The sequence below is a fragment of the Delphinus delphis genome, chromosome 1, assembly GCF_949987515.2.
Source record: "Delphinus delphis chromosome 1, mDelDel1.2, whole genome shotgun sequence".
NCBI classification, from domain to species: Eukaryota; Metazoa; Chordata; class Mammalia; order Artiodactyla; family Delphinidae; genus Delphinus; species Delphinus delphis.
Genome location: NC_082683.1, coordinates 149,512,851 through 149,528,476, shown reverse-complemented (window position 1 = coordinate 149,528,476; position 15,626 = coordinate 149,512,851). Strand labels below are relative to the sequence as shown.

The 15,626-nt window shown below is 49.9% G+C and overlaps 1 protein-coding gene across 1 annotated transcript; it reads right to left on the bottom strand.

Annotated features, from left to right (window-relative positions):
• Nucleotides 1–3,652: 3,652 nt before the first annotated feature.
• FCAMR (Fc alpha and mu receptor) lies at nt 3,653–11,929 on the bottom strand. Its single transcript, XM_060010113.1, is given in 6 exon segments — nt 3,653–3,900; nt 4,541–4,659; nt 5,285–6,041; nt 7,003–7,341; nt 10,371–10,514; nt 11,875–11,929. Coding segments are annotated over 6 exon segments (1,578 nt in total). The 5' UTR covers nt 11,909–11,929; the 3' UTR covers nt 3,653–3,715.
• Nucleotides 11,930–15,626: the final 3,697 nt, after the last annotated feature.

Here is a 15,626-nt window from a genome sequence, read left to right as displayed (position 1 = left end):
AGTGAAGTATAAGTCTTTCTGTGGAAGTACTTTCCTCTTTATATCTGACTGGAGCTGTTATTTAACTGATTCTGTATTTCCCAGACCCCACTGGCTCCTGGAGAAGAGGAAGAAGTCCCCAAAGTCTTAGTGGAGAGTATGAGAAGTCGTCTGTGGAGTTAAGCGTTTGCCCTGAGTTACCTGTGACAGATGGACACCGCTGCAGGCGATTAAGATCTGAGCTCAATTTGTACAAATGCCAATAAGGACCTCGGGGCTGGTGAGTGAATTTTTAGCTCTTAGTTCCAGCTCCCTGAACTTTTCCACTTCACTTAGCCAGGACAGGAGTAAGTCAGCTCAGTGATTGAAGAGAACAAATTATTGGAAATGGTTATGAAATTTTTACACCCAGGCCTAAAAGAGGAAAACAAGGAATTCTCTAGAACCTTAAACAGGGAAGGCCTGACCAGATATGCAGGCCGTAAGTCCAAGTATGGAGGTGCAGCGCCATGATCAAGGATCTAGGCTGTATCTGCTGTGCGTTCAGCGCCCAGGTGTGTAGCTACTTCCTGTCTCCGGTTTCAGTCTTCTCATCTGTAAAATGGGGATTATCCTGCCTACCTTACAGAAATGTTGCATCAAGTGAATATGGAATGTGAAGTCACCTAGAGGCGTGCCAGCTGCGTAGAGATACTTAACGAACAGTAGCAGCATTAATAGGTAGCGAGGTGAGAACGGGAGGGTTGAGCCCTAACCCGGAGAACATGCTTGATCCTAGGAAAGTCAGTGCTTCCCTGCCCTGTATCTTGGATTAGAAATCTCCATGGACACTTCCCTGATTCCAGCTTCAGAGATGGAGTGTCTCCCTGCCGCTCATCCCAGAGGTGTGGGTATCATGCTAGCTGGGGATATGAGATTAAAAAACCAAAGCACTGACAATACCCAGCAGTGGATGTGGCCTGCTTAGCCTGCTTTGCCTCTGGCCCCTTAAGGGCTCCTGCCCCACTGCAGGCATCCTTTAGCCCATAAAGGAGAGCTGTAAGTCCTCGGGGCTGCCCCACTTCCTTCCTGGCCAAGATTTCCCTCAGATCTTATCTCTGCTCAGCTCCAAAGACTTTGATCTTGGCTCTGCTCCATCCATTTGAAATTTTACTGGCTCCTCCTGCTTGCGGACCTCAGCATTCCCTGGAACTCTGATTTGGCAGTCTTTCCTACTTCTGGAAGCTGACCCTGACTCCAGCCCCTTGGCCAGCACCCTTGCTGGCTGGTCCCCTCCTTCCCCCAGGCAGGGGGTCAGGCAGAATGTCCCAAGGCTGAATCCCAGACAGAAGGATTACAAGAGCTCAGAAGGAGGAGGGGGTGAGGAAAGGGGTGGTCCAGGGCAGCTGTTGAGAAGGAGTGATCCTTCATATCAGAGTGGGAACAGGAGAGTCTCAGTTGGTTTTATGGCCTAATGCAGGGATTGGCAAATTATGGCTCTCGAGCCAGACCCAGATCCAGCCTGCTTCTGTAAAGAGTTTTGTTGAAACACAGCCAAAGTCATTCACTTAGAGATTGTCTCTGGCTGCTTCTGTGCTGCCAGGGCAGAACTGGGTAGTTGTGACAGAGGCTGTACGGCCTGCAAAGTCTAAGTATTTACTACCCGGCCCTTTCCCAAAAAGGTTTGCTGACCCCTGGTTTAGTGCATCAAGCTTCCCCAAACAAGAAGTGATTTGAGGAACCCAGTCCTGTGAGGTTGCTTCACCAAAACACAATAGTCCAAAACCCGGGGAAACACACATAATGTCCCCACCCCCCAGAGCTATTCACAATGCACCTTAGTGAGCTAAAGTCTTCCAAAAATCCTGCACAAAACCTGTTTTTTGGTTAACCCACATTTCCCAAACTTCTTTGGTCTACCAAACCTTTTTCTCAGCATGCCTCTTAACAGTCCTCAGAAGCTAGCACTCTGTGGACGCCTCTGGAAGACTCTATCAGGTGGAATGATCCTATACAGCCTGGGTTCTCTCCTGTCCCTGCCTCTAATGAGCTGAGGGACCATGGTTGAATTACGTACCCTTCAGGGCCTGCTTCCTCATTGGTTGGATGGGATAACAGTGGCTCTCCTATCTCTTTTACAGGTGTTTCAGGCAGGTCCCTGAGATCATGTGCACGAAAATGGTCTGGAGCTAGGGCTGTGGTGTCATGGATTTTTGAGGATGAGCTTTGCTCTGATACATTGTTTAGCAAAGGTGAAGTGGGGAAGCCACCAGGTCAAGGTCGTGAGTTCCCTTTTCTAGTCCTCACTCTGTTATTCCTAACTGGGTTAACTGAGTGACTTTCAACAAGTTACTTCCCCCCATGGGGTCTCAGTTGTCTCACCCTGGGCAATGGATTTTAGACTGGTTAATCTCTGAGGATCTATTAGCTCTGAAATTCGGTGATTCCATTTGGTTAGGTGCAGGCAACTTCCCTGCTTATCCAAAGCAGTGAGTCTTTCTCTCCCAAACCATGCAAATGGCATCGTATTGATTTTCTCTGGACAGTGTCTGGGTTCAGCTCCAGCTATGAGGAGGTAGTAAGGAAGGAAGGACTTCTGGTGCTGCTGACAGCTTAGGAGAGAGGGCCGAGCCTTCTGGGAATGTCTACCTGACAATTCTTGACTTGACACTGGCGCCTTTCTTTCCCTTCTCTTCCACTGCTCAAGGGCTGCTCTGTCCAAACATGAAGTTCAGACAGCTTGCTGACAGATCTGGCAAAATAAAAGAGCAGATGTAATTCCTGAAAAGACAGTGGGCCCAAGAGTGGAGCAAAAGTCCCCCAACAGGCATGAAATAAAGTGATTGTAAAGCAGAATCCACATAAAATTCCTCTCGGCCACCTTCTCTCCTCTCTGTCCCTCTGACCATAACCACTTTCCAGCTTCATCATCAGTCCTTGATATCAAGGATTTACAAGCAGTTGAATAAGAGAAGCTTTATGAAGAAGATGAGAATCTACTGAAAAATACCCTCTTCCTTCATGAACTTAGGAAAATCCCAGAAAATCTCGACTGGGTCAAAAGGTCTACAGCATAATAAGTATGGGGCCAAACGGGCAGGGATGAATTGGGAATGAGGGTTCTTCCTGTTGGTCCCTGTGTAAGGACCTATGGGATCATCTAGGGGACTCCCAGATGAAGGGGGATTCAGAACATCTGTGTTGGCAGTGTCCCCAGAGGTCATGGAGCCCATGCCCCTCCAGTCAGCCATTCAGTCACAAATATTTATTGCGGGCCCTACTGAGCTGAAGTTCTTTGGGGACATAGTGAGATGGAGAAAACACAATTACTGCCCTAAGAGCTTAGAATGTACTTGAAAAGGTTATAGTTTAATGTGTGCAGCAGGCTGAGTGTTAAGAGATGTCAGAAAAAGGGGGCACCTCCCAAGGGCTAGGAGTGATGGTTGAAATTTTGTTAATTCTCCACTCTGATTGGAAGCCTCTCATATTTTCAAACCTCCAGGAATGGAAATTCCACTTTTTCCAGGTCCACTGACCTCCTCCAGTAACTAATAGATCCTTTCTTGCAGCCTTCTTTGAGTCATAGTGTCACCTTTGGCCATGAAAAATGCTGGACCTTCCTTGGTCCAGTGATGGTCAGCCTTTGCTTCCCCAGATGGAGTCCCAGCTCCCCAAGCTTCCCTTCATACAGGCGGAGGAAGGAAGAGAAGAGGCCGGTATTCGGTCCTGGTTCTTTTTTCCATGGTGTCTGAGCGGCTTATCCCTCCATTCCTTGGGGTCCAGGGTCCCTCTCTGGGATGCTCAGGCTGGCACGGAGAGGAGGAGAGTCATCTTGGAGCACCTTCCTTTCCACCTGGGGAAGCTGGTCTGGCTGGAGGCTCAGCTCCGGGAACTGTGTCATCTGAATCAAGGTGACCCCTGATGACCTTTCTGTCTCCTGAGCTGCACAGACACAGAGCACACTGTGAGCACCTGGGCACTGAATTTGATTCCTTGAGAACCACCCTCACCCATGGCAATCCTCAAGGACTTCCTGACACAGAGGATTTGCAACTGAGCCCTTAGATCGGCAGGGATTGGGCCAGGCCTTTGGGGAGCTGGGTCTGAGAATCTTAGCCCCTTTGACTTGCTCCCAGAGCATCTCACCCTTTCTTCGCCAGATCTAAACGCCGTGGAGCAGTCCCTTTAGGAATGTTTAAACCTGGGCCTGGTGTTTTAAGAGACTTCCAGCTGGGCCGTGCAGAGGGTGCAAATGCAGTCTGGTTCCACATTTGGGCCCTGTACTCCGACCTGCTGTCAGGATTGTTCACGTGGTTCATATGACTACCAGCTGTCTTGCCATCTTCTGAAGAGCTTCTCCTTAAGCTCTGGGATGCCATTGAGACATAAATACATAGACTACTTTCCCATTTGATTGATAAAGGAACCAAGGCCAAGCTTGGTTAAGTGGCTCAGACTAGAATTTAGCACTTCTACATCCAGAGGTCCTGGTACCAACTCTGACCCCGACCCAGTCCTAAGGGTGTCAGATGGGAACAGGCGCTCCCCTCCCCGGCCTTGGGGTGACTTAAACTCCACTTACACCTCCTCTTTCTCCGGAGCTTCCTTTGCAGCAGAACAAGAACCGTCAGCATAAGCGGACACAGCAACGAAGAGACTGGAGTCAGCATCCGAGAGATGTTTTTCTCTTCCAGAGAAACACTGGAGTGGAAGCAGCAGGGGAGGGGATGGAGGTTGGAGCTGGGTAGGAGACTGAAGACCCTTTGGCCCTTGCCTCTCATTTTACAGATGAGAAGCTGAGGCCAAGGCAAGCTGGCTGCCCGAATTCCCATGGAGGGTTAGTTGCCGACCTGAGACTAAGTCCCCTGCCTTCCAGATCCCAAGCCCTGATCCTTTCCCTCCTCCACCAATGTGCAACAGTGGGCAAGAGAAGTGAGTGAGGGTCAGGGCATCTACGCTTGGCATTTGGCTTTGCCACAATCTGTCTTTGTAGCTTCAGTGAGTCATACACCGACCTCGTCGGAGCTTGTTTCCTCATCTTTAAAAAAAAAAAAGTCCCAACAGTCCCACCTAAATATTCCATTATTTTAGTGCTTATATTTTTGCTTGAAAATCACATGAAGATGCTCAGATAATGTCTCCCAGCAAGGACCCTTGAATGAGGGAGGATTCTGACTTTCATGTCCCTTATGCTTTACTGTCCTGAGGTTACAAAGGGAGAGGAGTGAGCAGACAGAGGGGGTCACAGAAGTTAGCTCACTGAGGAGCGTGCAAAGGGATGGAGCAGATGTGGAGTCCCAACGGAGAGGGCAGCCTGGGGGTTTACCTCTTCACTTGGGAGTCCTTGCCCAGGGGCCTGAAGGGCCTTGCTGCCAGGGCCTGGCTCGATGTCACTTGGGGACCACTGTCTCCAGCAGGGGTGTCTAGGTCTCCTTCACTGCTTCCTTCCGCAGATGCCATCTCTATGCTGGTTGGCTCCAAGGTCCACACAACTGCAACTGGGGGTGTTCCTTCAACAGAGCCCAGGGCTTGTGGCTTAGAAACCGACATTTCTTCTTGGTGGGTTTCCCACATCCACTTATCTGAGACCAGGGTTGATGGCCTAATGGTCGCCATGACCTTCTCAGCTGTGTCTGGGACTGTTCTGACCCTCTCTGTTTCCTCTCTTTGCCTATCAGTCCCAGTAGTTGTTTCCCTCTCTCTTTCGCTGGCCCTAGTCCTGTTTGCTTCCAAACTTCTGGTGCTCCACGCTCGATCACCTTCTGTTGTATTGGACACACCTCTGATGGCTGAAGCTGGACTCTGCGGAGTGGGGATGGTTGCCCAAATGGAACCCTCTAGCTGGCTGCCTGTCCCTGGAGCTACTACCCCAGTTGCTCCTGGGGTTTCTCTTCCCTTAGCTGAAGCTGTGGTTTTGCTGGTTCCTAGAGTCAGAGCAGCTCTGTCCCATCCCGTCCCTTGTCTCTCTATAGTCTGCGTAGTTCCTGGTGTCCGTCTGTTGGCCGCTGGCGATACTGTCACAAAGGATCCCGTGATGAGCTCGCCAGCAGCCACAGTGGCTGTGGGGACGGCTCTGGAAAGACCTGTGTGAACAGCAGAAGGAGACCAAATGAGAAGGCTATCCGGGCTCCCTACAGGACACCAGGCTGCAAAGGACACCAGGCTTGACATGTTTGCTCCATGGAATGCAACCTCACTAAGCAATGCAGTCTTTGGCCAATATGTTGGATAAAATAAAAAATTGGGAAAACCAGATGTGTTCTCTAGACTGTTGCCAATATTGACATTTTATGTCCCTATCTCCTTTTACGCCCACAAATTCTCTATCCAGCTGCCCCAGGACACCATGCTGTCCCGTTTCCCAGGGCCCACATCCCTTCACATACTGCTTTTCAAATAAGAAAAAAAGAAAACTCCAGTCACAGCAGAGCAGCCAATGTCAGCAGATGGCTAGATAGCAACATCTATTCAAACAAGTCCACTCTCTGGACCCCTGCCTGCCTGTGCCATCTCTCTGGTAGACCTGCCTTTCATAGCCTGGATGCCCTTCCTTGGACTCTGGGTACGTGACTCTAGATCAACTCTCCAGAACGAGCCACGCACGGCGCTGGCCTGGTAGCTGTTGGATGTCTGCTGAGAGGCTCAGCCTTAGGAAGAGCTCAGTCTCCATTCTTCTGCTTTGCCTGTCTTATGTGCTCTGCATGTCTGAACAAAAAGACATCATGACCCTAAGAAGCCGTGTCCTCCAATTCACCAGCTTCACCGAGCTCTCTTCAAATATATGTGCCACAACTCTCAGGGGGAATTGGGTGAGGTAGATTACGGGGATTCAGCTGGGACGTTTTCCCTAGTATCTACCTTCCCTCTGAAGGTGGTCTCCATCTGAAATAGAAGTCTATGTCTTAAAGTCCTTGCCTGACCCCAGCTTTTCATCATCACTCCCCTTGTGTTTAAAGCCCTCTTGGACCTCTGGGTCTTCTGTTGCCCCTTGCCCTTCCTAACATTCATGTCACCAAACTTGACCTGCCAGCCATCAGCCCTTACCTGCAGAGATGGTCAGGTTCATGCTGAAGAATAGCATGTTGTTTGCGTTTCCAATGCCACAGCGGTAGTGCCCCACATCCTCCGGGGACAGCTGGGACAGCCTCACCACAAACAAGCCTCTTTGTGGGAAGTCTGTTAGGGCCACACGGCCACGGTAGCGAAGGTGAGTGTAGCGGTTGGTGGACACGATGGTGTGGCAGACCCACGTCAGGGGTCTTAGGCGGCACCAGTACTTCCTCTGGTGGCTGTTGATGGGCAAGGGTGGGTAATGGCACCGGATGGTGACAGCTCCCCCAGGCTCCCCAGACACCAGCCTCGGGCCCCTCAACGCATTTGCAGCTGCAGGCAGAGAAAAAAAAGTCCGGAGCAAGAGTGCTGAATTTGTCACTGTTTGGGGAGCTATGAGCTCCAAACTCTGCCAGAATTAGGGAACAGGTCAGAAAATGCTTCCGTGAAAGTGAAGCTAGAAAGAATCAATATAGAAATGTCAGCGCTTAGCCACTAGGTCAGGAGTAGCTCCAAGGTATGAAATGGAGCTGTGTCCAAGGCCCCAGGGGAGAGATGAAAAGGCAACAATAATCTTACCACTATTTAGCTAACCACTGTTGAGCTTATCACGTGCAGGTGTTCTTGCACATGTCCGTCCAAAGCCTGGATTCATGCCACTGTGCTCTAGTGCAGATGTTTTTAAAAAAATGCAAATGTTTAAGAAGCTACCATCTAAGCACCTGTAAGAAGGCCAAGGCAAGAGCTGACAGAAGGGCTGTGGTTGATTTGCATAGAATGTAAAAGAGAGATGTTAAAACAACAAGGTCCTACTGTATAGCACAGGGAACTATATTCAATATCCTGTGATAAACTGTAATGGAAAAGAATATGAAAAAGAATCTATATATATATATGCATAACTGAATCACTTTGCTGTACAGCAGAAATTAACACAACATTGAAAATCAACTATACTTCAATAAATTTTTTTTTAAAAGAGGGATGTTAAATAGTAAAAAAAGATGAGTGTGACTTCTGCTGAAAGGAGAGGGTGCTGGAAGCACAGGAATCCTGCTCTGCTGGGTGGATAACTCCCCAGACCATCGTTTTCAAAAACGTACATACTGCTCCCTTCTCTAGGAATGGAAATAACCAAGTGTCACTGTCAAAGCACAGCAGAATTTTGAATACGTCTGCTTTGGCGGTAGGCGTGAATCACAGTTGAAGCACAGTCTATGGTCCTTTTACTGATTTAAATTTGATCCAATGCAAGCAGAAACAAAGTTTACTCTTTCTCTCACTGCCTCTTCATACGAGCTCTGGGATGTCCCTCCTCCTTGATGAAATCTCAGATATAATTTCAAGTATAGTAGCTTTCATAGTCTCGCTTGGATAAGAAGATGTCCAGCCCAGTGACTGCTGCAACTCCAGCCTCTTATCCAACTGAAGCCTTTTCCAATTTCCCAGCTACACTTGGAAGCCTGATGTGGGGGAGGGGGACAGGTCGGGGTCTCTTGCTTTGCTCGACCCCTTCCCCTACTCAGAACTGCTCTGGGCCCCCTCTGGGATTGGGTGTGGAGGGGAGAGATGAGAGGTGAATGGAAAGTCGTGATCTGCTGGTGGCGCCCTCCGGGCATGGCAGACGTCCAGAGCTGGGTCCTTCCCTTTTGCCTCCCAGATCGCTTGTCTGTGGCCTCTGGCTGCAGTTCCCTCTTGGTAAGAACTGCCTCTCCTCCTGCTGGGCTTTTATGACTCCTCCACGACCAAGCCTAGGACTTCTGGCCATGTGCCCCTCTCGTGGTTACAATCCCTTCTGGGTAGACCTCTTGGTAGAGGCACTGGGGCAGCTCCTTTCTGTGGGACCTACATCACATTGGGCCCCAGGAAACACACTTTGTCTTGCTGTCAGGGGAAATCTGGGACATACAGCAAGCTTGCTGAGTGGCGTCCTAGAAGTTCCTTCTCTTACTTGGCTTCAAGTGAGGAGGAGGTGATCTGCCTTGTCCCCCAGGGGCAGGTGGTGGAGAGCATAGCACGCTGCCTCTCTCCAAAAAGCTCTTCTCTTCTACCTCTGATGATTCTCCAGGAGACTACATGGTGGGCTATTTCTGGAAAAACTAGCCTTGCCATCTGTCTGCATAGTCCTGCCCAGGTGGTTCTACATGTTGCTTTAGGATGTGGGCGCCTGGCATCTATCAATTTGTTCTATGTCTTCAGCACCTCTGAATCCAAGAAAGTTTCATCCTGTTGCCAGGACTGGCTACATAATTTGCAGGGTCCAGTGCAAAACAAAAATGGAGGATCCCTTATGCAAAAGTTACTAAGGATTTCACTATGGCAACAGTAGAGCGTTAAACCAAGCACCTTCTGAATGGGGTCCTGTGTGACTGCACAGGGCACATGCCCATAAAGCTGACCTTGCCTGTTGCATATGTCTTGAGGTCTCATTATAAGAAGAGTCAAGGCCATAAATGTTAGGGATAAATCAATACTCATTGTAGGTTTAATTAAGCGACACACCACAACTATGCCAGTATTGATAAAGTTAAATGGCAACTCATCATTAAAAAGCAAGAATCTGGGCTTCCCTGGTGGCATAGTGGTTGAGAGTCCGCCTGCCGATTCAGGGGACACGGGTTTGTGCCCCAGTCCGGGAAGATCGCACATGCAGTGGAGTGGCTAGGCCCATGAGCCATGGCTGCTGAGCCTGCGCGTCCAGAGCCTGTGCTCCGCAACGGGAGAGGCCACAACAGTGAGAGGCCCACGTACTGCCCCCCACAAAAAACAAACAACAAAAAAGTAAGAATCTTCGTAATTACAAACAAGGACCACCTCAGGATGACAGTGATGGTGCTCTGATAAAGTGTTCACACCTCATATTTCAGGAATCTGCATGTGATCTACATGCGGCGCAGGCAAAAGGATTAAGGAGCCCCATTAATCAGTGGGATGGGCTGTTCTGACTTTGCAGTTGAGAGCTGATTAGGAATCCTTAATCAACTTTCGCAATAAACATTTTTTTCTTTTATAAATACCAAGTTTCACTTACCCTTAAGAACTTAATCGCTGGATGACTAGTAGCTCTTGGTTCTATATAATAAAGGTTTTTGGAATTTAGTACCGGTTGCCTGTGAGAATTAAAGAAAGAGCTGGCATTTTAGGATCAACGTGGCGCCTGCCAGGGGTCCCTTCGGTGGAGGTGGTGCCCCTGCTCTCATTCACCCGTCATCTCCCAGCAGCTGTCCACTGTACAGCTTCAGGCAGGGATGGGCAAGGGAGGCCTGCACTGGAACTTGACTGGAGGCCGTGGACTGGAGCTTGACCTGGTCTGAGGAAGTGCAAAAGGCCTGTGACATGAACAGGGAGAGCAGGGCTGGCGCCTGGGATGGATCACTCCTCCCTCCAGCAAAGGGGTGAGAAAACCGGGAGTGTCTCCGTGGCCCAGAGGGTGGGCCCGGAGGGCAGAGAGCCATCCCACAGCCACCTGAGACGGGGTCTTCCGTGTGGAGGGGCCAAAGCAGAACCTGGGGCACAGGGAGGAGATGGGACCTCGAGGGATCCACAAAGGCAACCACAAGAGGAGGAGCCAGCTCTAGAGCCCTGCCAGGCCAGAGAGCTCCAAGCCATCCCATCAAGTAAGAGCTGCCTGGCTCCTGTTGTCCTCCCACCTGCTGCTGTGACCCTACTGACGTCCCAAGTGCCAGCTGCCTCGGCAGGGAGGAGAAAGAGTAGAGGGGAAGGGAGAAGGCAGCCCCCAGAGCCCTCCATGCCTTCCTGACTGCGGGCCGTGGGTGATGAGGGGGCAAATCTCTGAATGAAGATTAAATTGCTGACCAAAATATTTAACCGGCCACTTACAATGATCAAATTAGAACATCTGAGACTTAAAGGAATTAGGTTAAGACTCTTATATGTTCGGAGAAAAATCATGGGCCTGCCTGAGTTTTCATCTGGGGGCCGGGGAAGCTTGCTCCTACTGAAAAATTTTAAAGGGGGCATTGGCAGATGAAATTAAAGAGGTGGTGTGATTATATCACAGAGGGCTCTCGCCCAGAGATAAGCTACCTTTGATTCATTAAAATTCTGATTTGTTTGTAAGACGAACACAATTGTTAATCCCTTTTTTGTATTATCATAGCGTTTATTTATTCATTTATTCTTTCGACAATTATTTGTTAAGCATCTACTTGGGTACCAGACACTCTAAGCACATACTCACTACATTCCTCAATGGCTCTCCATTACCATCAAAATAAAACCAGATACCACAGCATGGAGACAGGATGATCGGTCCTCTGAGCCTGATCAGCACACCAGCCTGTCAGGACGTACAGAGCAAGAATTCTGTCTTTCATCCGTGTGTCCCTAGTGCCTGGCACCTGGTAGGCCCTCCATAAGTATGTGTTGACTAAATAAGTAAATGTGTAGATGTAATATTTACCCATCTGGTTTCTTTGTAGACTCTGCACTCTTTGGAGCAGGTCGGGGTTTTTACGTCCCTAGTACTGGGTCTGCCACTCGAGCGTTTTTAGAATGAGTGGAAATAGAACGGTGCTACCTCTGGCTTTTGCACACCCTGGAACCCATATCTTGCAAATGCAGCCAACTTTCAGTCATCAACTTGAATGGAAGAGAGTAGAGACAGATCAAAACTGTGGATATTCCAGCAATCGTCAAGTCAGACATATGCCCCCTCATGTGAGCTCTCACCTCCCTCATTCACTCTGACCCGGATCTGACCACGCCCTCGATCCAAAGCCATGCGGATGTCCAAACTACGGTGCGGGTGCTGAATGCTGCTGAGGTGCCTGTCAGGCATGTCTGCAGCCTGGAAGGCTCGGGTCTGGGTGTACAAGCTCTGAAGCTGGGCTGTCTGGAACTCACCTTGCAGCAGGCACAGTATGAGGAGGACGGGCATTTTCCATCCTGCCCTCTGGTTGCTGACCTGCAAAAAAAAACACTGTAGATGAAGAGGCCTGAGAGGAGACGAGTGAGAAGCTGGGCGAGCAGCCCTGGGACCTGGGCAAGCACCTTCTCACTCTGGGATCTTGGTTTGCTCAGTGCTGGGGCTGGATCAGCTCCACCTAAGAGCAGGAGGTACCTGCCCTCTGAGAGAAGCACAGCTCCATCCTTACGGCCCTAAACACGCACATTTGGCCTGGGTCACTGCCACCAAGACTAAAAAACTCCCTCTGGGGGATTCCAACCCCGGCACCCACCTGCCAGCACGGAGCTCTGGATTTGGGGCAGCATTGCGTAGTGGAAAGACCCCAAGCTAGAAGTTTAAAACTTAGCTGGAATTGTGGGATCCTGGAAAGATTACTCAGTCTTGGGGATCAGCTTCCTCTCCAGGGGGAATGAGAATCTGTATGGGGCTGTTGTACCAGTTACATGAGACTGTGTTAGAAGAGTCACCAGCAGGCCTGGTACTCAGTCGCTCGTTTCCCCTTCTCTTTTGCAGAAGGAGAATTGCTTCCTTCAAGGGAAGCTTTCTATCTCACTGGTAGTGTGCCCCCAGTCAATGATAGGAGTAAATTAACTCTCAGGCCAAGTAGTTTTTTGCCCAAGGGTCCTATTCTGTTTCTTCTCCACAATTTCTAGAAAGCCCTCCCTGGCCCCCAGTCCACACTGATTTTCCCCTGCTCTGGTCTCTCTCACTGGCCTGGGGAGCTCCTTGAGCCGAGGACTTTGAGCCTCCAGGACTTTGACCCTCCAGCTCTTTGAGGCGAGGACTTTGAGCCTCCAGGCTCTGAAACAGGATCTAGCCGGGTGTAGGTGCCCAAGGCACAGCTACTGTGAACAAGAACCTTCCACACTTTTGCCAGACACCATGCTGACCACTACTCAATGGCCTTCTGGCAGGGACGGTACATTATACTTCACTTGTAGTTCCCACAGGGTTTTCATGGATGCTTTTTGAGTGACTAAAAATCTCTTCTTTGAATCTATCTACTGTCTGCAGTTCCTGGGACCTGTGGACTTTTTTTCCTAAAGAAAGCAAAATTAAGTTAGCCATAGTTTTCTCCTTCCAATGCTCATACATGTCTCGCGAATGTTAAGAACAGGCTCTTGACAGTCAATGGTCTGGTCCCCTCCCCCCCTGTATAACTAGACAAAGCCACACAAGGCCACTGGCCAGTCTGGGCTGTGGGCTAAAGGGGGAGAAAAGGGAACAAGGTGAGGAGGAGAGGGGGAAAGCAGAGGAAGTAGGAGAAGGGGAAAGGAAAGGTAAGGTGAGAGTTGAAGGAAAGGAGAGAGGAGAGAGGAGAGAAGGAGATAGAGTCCATCGTTGGCCCTGTAATGCAAGCTGTCGACTCAGTGTGGCTCAGCCTAGCCATCTCCACTAAAGCCTCTGCCTGCTCTATCCAGGTAGGGCCCCCAGAGTGGCCAGACCTGGAAAAGTCCACGGGTTCCTTCTGCTTCCTGTGCCCTCCCCTTAGAATCTCCCGGGTCTTGGGCACCATCATGGCAGCCTCAGGCCCTCCCTGCCCTCCAGAGCTGCTGGTTTCCTGCCTGCACCTGGAGGCTTTCCCAGGTGTGCCTGCAGTTAATCTTTTGTTTGATTAATATTCACCAGGTCCAGGCTAATTCTGAGGCTCGTGCCCAGGTTCCCCCAGGAGAGTTTTTCAAAAGTGCTAAGTGCTGACACAGCACACGCTGGGGCCAAAGTCTGCACTGTCCTGCTGGGGTTCTCTGAAGTGTGCACCAGTGGGTGCAGCTATCTCTCGGCTTCAGGAGCAAAAGCCGCCTCTGAGGGGCAATGAGGAAGCACAAGGTATGAGATAAAATGCCTCCAAGGAGTTACCGGCCTTGACTAGAGGCTGCAAGGATAACATTCAACGGAAAGTCTCCAAGTTATCCACCTGCCGATAACCTTCAGAAAACCTCTCTCCAGGAGACAGGGAGCCCCAACTCAGTAGCTTGGGGCCACAGGCCTCTGTGATAGTGCACAGCATTTTAGGGGACGAGGGCACATTGCGGAATTCTCTTGTCCCTCAGTCCTGCTGAGAAGGGATCTATCCCATCTTCAGCACAGGCTGGTGTATAACTCCCCAAATCCCTACTGGCCCCCTGAGCCCCACTTCTCTCCTATGCCCGCATCCCCGTGGCAGCAGACAAGAAAGGAAGGAGGCAGATGTAGAGGGAAGAGCACAGAACAAGGATTCAGGAGGTTCCACATTGCCCATGGCAATGACCTTGAGCAATGCCTCTTTCGTCTCCACTGCAACACAAGAACTTTGACTGCAAGAGCTCCATATGCTTCCTTCTCCTTCTTAATATTAGTTGGTTCTAAATCCCTCAGGGGGCTGTAAGGAGTCATGCACTCTGGTGGGAGGGAGAGTGGGGGTTAGCAGAAGAGCAGGGAGGTAGGAGGGAGATGCTGGCCTGAACTCCAGAATCCTTCCCTGGCCCCTGGGAGCGAGGCCAGGCTGCTCTGGGATGGCCGCTGCTGCAACTCACCACCCACATCCGGAGACAAGCCCCCAACCTCTCGGGGGAAAGCCTCACCACACCTTTTGTTCTCCGGGCTTAGCTGGGGATTCTCCATCCATCTCTGTCCAGAAATAAAATCTACTTGGACTTCTTCTGTTTTTGATATGCTGGTGGTTGGACGCCTTCTAGTTTCTTTTCTTTAAACCTTGAGGCTGAGTTGGCTGATGTGACGGAAGGCAGCTGGAGTTAGCACTGGAAGATGGAGGGATGAGGCATAGCCCTGCCACTCACCTCTCCACACTCCCATCAAGTCACTTCACGCTGGATCTTGGCTTTTATTTCGTATAAAGAGAGAGCCAGTCCAGGTCCCTTGTTGTTCTTACTGTCACTTATCCCTGCAGAACTTTTCCAGGGGTGATGACAGTGGCTTCAAGGGAAACACACTGACCCACATCCTTCTACCTCTCATTTCGCCTCCAGTCCAGGGTCCCAGACTTTTTAGGATGCCCCAGATCAGCCAGCCCATTCAGACCTCTCCCGGGTAAGTGATGCAACAATATATGGCAGAAGAGAAAATTCAGGAGAGGAATTCCCCTGCTTTCTGGCTGGCATCTGGTTCCTCCTAGCTGGCTGGGCCCCTTCAATTTCCATGGGGAGGCAGTTTGGGTCCCTGACTCCAGTTCAACTGCATGCCTGGTAGTTACCAGCTCATGCCCTGGACAAAGCACAATAGAGTAAATGAGATGATCTCCATGGAGAAAGAACACTGACAAGTGTGGCTTATCCAGATGGATGGCACACTTCAAAAATATCCCAATAAAGCAGCCGCATAGCACAGAGAGATCAGCTCGGTGCTTTGTGACCGCCTGGAGGGGTGGGATAGGGAGGATGGGAGGGAGGGAGACGCAAGAGGGAAGAGATATGGGAACATATGTATATGCATAGCTGATTCATTTTGTTGTAAAACAGAAACTAACACACCATTGTAAAGCAATTATACGAGAAAAAAAATGATAGAATTTTATTTAAAAATAATTCATTAAAAATCCATTATTTAAAGAAAAAAAATCCCAATATTTCCCTTTGGAAGATATTTCATGGATGGGATTTTTTCCTTGTAGAAGATATAATTTGCCTGCCTCTGTTGGTTTTAAACTGACATCAAAACGGAAGGTATAGGGGCTTCCCTGGTGGTGCAGTGG